At 36.1% G+C, this 5,512-nt stretch overlaps 2 protein-coding genes across 2 annotated transcripts; one reads left to right on the forward strand and one right to left on the reverse strand.

Moving 5' to 3' along the window:
• The first annotated feature begins 581 nt into the window (after positions 1 to 581).
• On the forward strand, positions 582 to 2,724 carry LOC136209487 (protein POLLENLESS 3-LIKE 2). Its single transcript, XM_066000958.1, has 4 exons — positions 582 to 1,051; positions 1,138 to 1,350; positions 1,429 to 1,584; positions 1,686 to 2,724. Exons 1-4 carry the CDS (start codon positions 881 to 883, stop codon positions 2,541 to 2,543), a joined length of 1,398 nt encoding a protein of 465 aa, XP_065857030.1. The 5' UTR covers positions 582 to 880; the 3' UTR covers positions 2,544 to 2,724.
• Positions 2,690 to 4,860, reverse strand: LOC136209488 (L-ascorbate peroxidase 3). Its single transcript, XM_066000959.1, has 9 exons — positions 4,433 to 4,860; positions 4,226 to 4,350; positions 4,092 to 4,141; positions 3,833 to 3,898; positions 3,696 to 3,744; positions 3,397 to 3,479; positions 3,236 to 3,315; positions 3,053 to 3,155; positions 2,690 to 2,959 (listed from the first exon to the last, which is right to left on the reverse strand). Exons 1-9 carry the CDS (start codon positions 4,555 to 4,557, stop codon positions 2,783 to 2,785), a joined length of 858 nt encoding a protein of 285 aa, XP_065857031.1. The 5' UTR covers positions 4,558 to 4,860; the 3' UTR covers positions 2,690 to 2,782.
• Positions 4,861 to 5,512: the final 652 nt, after the last annotated feature.

The raw sequence follows: 5,512 nt of genomic DNA on the forward strand, positions 1-5,512 counted from the left end.
AAAAAAACATAACTGTCAGTGTTGCTTATTTTTGTTCCACTCGCAATCGTCATAATAGGAGCAAGTGGCAAAGGATCGCATAACTTTCTCTTTTAAGGAATAAAAATCAACATAACCGTCAATGTTGCTTATTTTTGTCCTACTCGCCATTGTCATAATACGAGCAAGTGGTAAAGGAGCGCTAACCGCCAGTGTTGTGGATACTCTCAGACATACCTTATTTTTGTTTTATTCCAGATCACCATAATATGAATAGATATCAAATGAGCGCAGAGTTTTATCTTCTTAGGAAAAAGAATCAACATAAAAAAAACCCAACCGTCAGTCCTGCTGTTATTCTAAATCAATTCGGTAATATGCAATATTTTCTTTCCTTTTTTATTACCGTATTCCATTCCATTATTGATCTCTTGCTTTTTAAACTAACAATTATTCAGTTTACGCAGAACATATGCAATCAAAATATTTGATTTTTTTAGTAATGTCTAAAAACATTCGAACTCACCAACATTAAGCGTATACCATATATTTTATTAATTGAATATTTTTGCTAAAAACAGGCGAAAAATGCATTATAGTAAAGGGCGAAGGGTCGAAATGCAAATACGAAACCTCTAACATCTCACCAAATCCGTAAATGATTTGAGACAATGCAACGGCTACTTACGTAAAACGGTAACCTCAACGGTCGAAAAATTTCAAATATCTTTCCTTAACAGCCTCTCTATACTTCAATAAACTTTCGCGAATTCACTCTGCATCTTCATCCCTAACCTCTGCATCTCCCTCTTCTCCTACATTCTATCTTCTGTCTCCTCCGATCCAAAAATACCAGAAGAGGGCAAAGCAAAGTTCTTCTTTACTTTAAACAAATAAGAAAATGTTGCAAGATATGTGGAATGCTCCTCCTGGTTTCCGACCAACCAAATCGGCTCCCACCTCACCGGCGAAGCCTCTTGGTGGTGTTTCTAGAACTCGCTCTGAGTCTTTTCATGCTATCCACAAAGTTCCTGTGGGTGATTCTCCTTATGTCAGAGCCAAAAATGTTCAAGTAGGTTGCTCGGATCACTTCAATTTTGATTTTGATTTCAATTTTTGTTTTTTTAGTGTTTTTCTTAATGGGTTTTGTTTGATTAGTTGGTAGATAAGGATCCGGAGAAGGCGATTCCTCTGTTTTGGGCAGCAATAAATGCAGGAGATAGAGTAGATAGTGCTCTGAAAGATATGGCTATTGTAATGAAGCAACAGAACAGGGCTGAGGAAGCCATTGAAGCTATAAAGTCTTTGAGAAGTCGGTGTTCAGATCAAGCTCAAGAGTCCCTTGATAATATTCTTTTAGATCTTTACAAGGTATTTGATTAATTAATTAATTAAGTAGTTAATAATTGAGTTAATTTTGTTTTAACTGTTAAAATATTGTTTTTATAGAGATGTGGAAGATTGGATGACCAAATTGGGTTATTGAAGCACAAGCTTTTCTTAATTCAACAAGGACTTGCTTTCAATGGGAAAAGAACCAAGACAGCTCGGTCTCAGGGGAAGAAATTTCAGGTCTCTGTTGAACAAGAAGCAACTCGATTACTGGTATGAACATGATTGATTGATTAATTAAATTTTAAATCATTGATTTCTGATTTGCAATTCAATTTCTGAATTTTTTGTTTTGTGGGTTTGGTTTGGTTCAGGGGAACTTGGGATGGGCACTGATGCAGCAAAGTAACTACATAGAAGCAGAAGATGCATATCGGCGAGCACTTTCAATTGCTGCTGATAACAACAAAATGTGCAACCTCGGCATATGTTTAATGAAGCAGGGAAGACTTACAGAGGCGAAAGAAACACTCCGGCGAGTGAAGCCGGCAGTTTTGGATGGGCCAAGAGGTGTTGATTCTCATCTCAAAGCCTATGAAAGAGCACAGCAGATGCTTAATGATCTTGAATCTGATATGATGAACAAAGGAGGAGGTGATAGAGTTGAACAGAGTAGGCTATTTGATGCCTTTCTTGGTTCTTCATCTATTTGGCAGCCTCAGCCTTGCAAGGACCACAATATCATCATACAAACAACAACAAACACTACCAAATTTCATGATGATTTTGGTAATGAGAACATGGATGGAAATATCAGACAGTTTACTCCTTTTGTGAATGCATTGAATGTGGATGCAAAGCCTTACATTTCTTCTAAATTGGTGAATGAAATCCCAATTGGGAATCCATTTAATGAGACACTTAAGAGGACAAGATCAGGAAATGAATTAGGGGTGATCAAGAAGAAATTGCCATTTGCAGAACCTGGTAAACCTGAGACTAAGTCAAGAAGGTTATCTGATGAAACAGAGAATGGATTGTCTAAGTTGTTGCCTGACATTGAGGATTTTGAAGATGCTATTCTTGCTGCAGTTTTAGGTCCAGTAAATGACCAAAGGAAGCTAAATCAACCTAGCAACACAGGAGTCATTCTACCCAAGGTGGAAAAGAAAATTGAAAAGAGGCTCAAGGTTTTTCAAGACATCACTCTGTCTCTCAGCCCAAGAGCCTGATTTATTTGTTAAATTTCATAACTTTGAAGAGTCTAGGATGGAGATGAACTTGTTCTCCCTACAGCAATATCCTAATCGCTAGATGTGTTTTTGGGGTTTTTCCCATTACACAAGCAGTATTGTTTCTGTTTGATTTTATGTAGCTCTTAATAAGGAATATGATTTATTAACTTGAAAACAATCAATTCAATGTCTCATTTCAAGCATAGTGCATAAACAAATTTAGAATGGTACTTTTATCACTTGATTCTTCGGTTCATTTCATAGCAATAACCTAGGATTACCACAACTGCAGCTACAGCAAGACCTACAGCACTCTGTGCAAGGATTGTAGTGCACTTTGCAGTTTCTCTGAAGCCAAGCTCTGATAATTTCTTATGGGAGGCTGCATAATCTGCAAAGAATGCATCCTCATCCTGCCATATGAAGTAACAACAACTTTATCATAAGTATGTGGATCAATCAGATTAGGATTAAAAAATAGATGTGTTGTTTGTTTGTTGTATGACCTGAGCAAATTTCTCAACATAAGCCCGAAATTTAGGATCTTCTACTAGCACCATATCTGTAGGAAGTTTTAATAGTCCTTCTGAATCTCCTCTCAGCAGCTCCCTGATTTGATTTCAAAATTGAGAATGTTAGTTTAGTTCATCCATATAACAGAATAACACCACAGTTATTGGCTTTCTTACTTAAAATAAGAGTTGTCAAATTTCAAAGGCTCCTTTGTCCAAGCTCCTTCAAAACCTGATCTTTCCTTGTGTGCCTTTCCCTGTCAAACCAATTAAAACATCAAATAAATATAGAAGAACTACTGTCTCTAAAATAATTTTTCTATCAGCAAAATGACTACCAATGTGTGACCGCCAGAGAGTGCAACAATGTCCTTGTCTGACAAACCCATTCGATAAAACACGTCCCTCAAGTGAGATGCATCTGTAACCAAATCAAATTACAAGTCAACAATGTTGCACGGCCACGAAGATTGGAACGGAAAGGGATACGAAGAAATGTTATTTTTAAGAAAATTTAGCTAGTAAACGGAAACAGACACGAAACGCATAAACACTAACGAACAAGAGTTTCCCTGGAACATAGCAAGTAAATAATAAAGGTTAATTAGTAAAATAATAGGTAGAGATAGTCATGAACCTTTATTCGCATCAGGAAGACGTCCCTCTTCAGGAGACATAGAAGAGTCCTGGTTGAAAGAGAGAGGAAAATAGAGTTTAATAAATATCAGCCATTATGTTTTTGAGAGAAGCAGTTATCCCATGGAATGATCATACCTTTCTTCCTGGAACAAAGTCAATAGTTGGACCTCCAGTGATTTCAACTGCAACAACCCCAGCAAGCTAAAATCCCCAAAAATAATATAGATTGCAGATTAGTAGAAGTTCAATGTTTTAGAAGCATATTCTTATTAATTAACCATGAGGAACAGATCTGATCGTCATCAAATGGTTCTCAGTCAAAAATTGAACACTTCAATTTTTTCAATCGGCAAAAGCAAATTTAAAACCATTTGATTAACAGATATAGAATCACCTGAAAGAGATCGGCGTATGTAATTTTGGGATGTTTGGCTTTGATTTCCTCTGAAATTGAAGACATGTCCAAAATCATCAACGACTGATTATCATTTATCAACAGAAAATATTAAGGAAGAAAGAAAAGCTCACCGCACATATCAATGGCGATTTTAAGGCCATTATTAGCTCCATGAGTGTACTCATCTTGGTGCCTAATGGAACCATCAGGCCCTCCAGTTTTTGATTTGGCATCGTAAGTTCCCGCATCATGCCATCTGCACGCATCATTTATCAATTTTAGAAAACCGCAATTCTGAGCAACTAGACTAATAAGAAAACAGAGGAGATTGCATTTACGCTAAACGAAGCATGAGAGGAGCGCAGTTCTTGCTGGAAATAAGAGCACGAAGGTCCCGACGAACCTTTTCTATCTCCTTCAAATACTCTGTATCGACTATTGGTGATGCTGCTGCTGCTGCCATTTTCTTCAATTAAAAAGCAAATCAAAACCCAGAGCAGAACACAGAGAAAATGAAGAAAAGAGATTTGAGAAATAATTGATTGATTACAAGTTCAAGTTAAGTTAAGATTATATAAGAAATGGAAGAATCGAATGGAATAGGGGAAGATAGCAAGCAAAGGATTTTGGTTCATGAACAAGGAGGGAAAGCAAGGTATGCTTTTTTGTGGATGTTACTCTGCAGCTTTTATGAATTTATCATTGTAGAAAGAGAGAGATGTAATTTAGAGTTAGTTGAAGAGGAGAACTAATGTTACGAGCAATTAAGAAAGACAGAGACAAACAAAAATATAAGGAGGTGTTAGTTTGGTATTTTAATCTCATTTAACGGTTATATTCCATAGAATGACTAAACGGTTGAAAGTGAAAAAATGTAGGGATCTTATAATTAAATAGTGGGTTGATTAGTATGTTAGATAAAATTATAAGGATTACATAATTACTTAGAGCATCTCCAACAGTTTCTTAAGTTGGCTCTTAAGTTAAAATTTGAGGAGAGAGAATGGAAATTCATCTCCAACAGCCTCTTAGTGGCTCCTCAAATCACTAAGAGTCTCTCCATCCTCTCTATTAATAGAGAGCCTCTCTCCACCTCTTAATGCCTCCTAACTTCATTTTTTATTAATAATTTACTATTGATGTGTCTCTCTCCTCACACTATTGGTAATGTAACAATAAAGAATATTTTTAATAATAAAATAATAAATAAGGAGTGAATATAAGGAGCATTGTTGGAGATCATATATCTTAACCACTCTTAAATCACTAAGAGTCAATTATTTATATTATTTTTAGAGAGCTCACTAAGAGTTTCTTGGAGATGCTCTTAGTCATTTAAATATCATCATCTTTTTATACCGTCACTCGCTTTCATATAACGCGTGGATAACACATGCTCATCATGGTTTCTTGTGCTC

This window comes from Euphorbia lathyris, chromosome 10 (assembly GCF_963576675.1).
Source record: "Euphorbia lathyris chromosome 10, ddEupLath1.1, whole genome shotgun sequence".
In the NCBI taxonomy this organism is placed as follows: Eukaryota; Viridiplantae; Streptophyta; class Magnoliopsida; order Malpighiales; family Euphorbiaceae; genus Euphorbia; species Euphorbia lathyris.

Excerpts from the sequence above, each read along its gene's own strand:
- LOC136209487 (XM_066000958.1), top strand. The coding sequence starts at position 881 with ATGTTGCAAGATATGTGGAATGCTCCTCCTGGTTTCCGACCAACCAAA. Across the intron at positions 1,052-1,137 it reads TCAGAGCCAAAAATGTTCAA|TTGGTAGATAAGGATCCGGA; the intron begins GTAGGTTGCTCG and ends TTGTTTGATTAG. Across the intron at positions 1,585-1,685 it reads AAGAAGCAACTCGATTACTG|GGGAACTTGGGATGGGCACT; the intron begins GTATGAACATGA and ends GGTTTGGTTCAG.
- LOC136209488 (XM_066000959.1), bottom strand. The coding sequence starts at position 4,557 with ATGGCAGCAGCAGCAGCATCACCAATAGTCGATACAGAGTATTTGAAG. Across the intron at positions 4,142-4,225 it reads AATCGCCATTGATATGTGCG|AGGAAATCAAAGCCAAACAT; the intron begins GTGAGCTTTTCT and ends CTTCAATTTCAG. Across the intron at positions 3,156-3,235 it reads TTTGACAACTCTTATTTTAA|GGAGCTGCTGAGAGGAGATT; the intron begins GTAAGAAAGCCA and ends AAATCAAATCAG.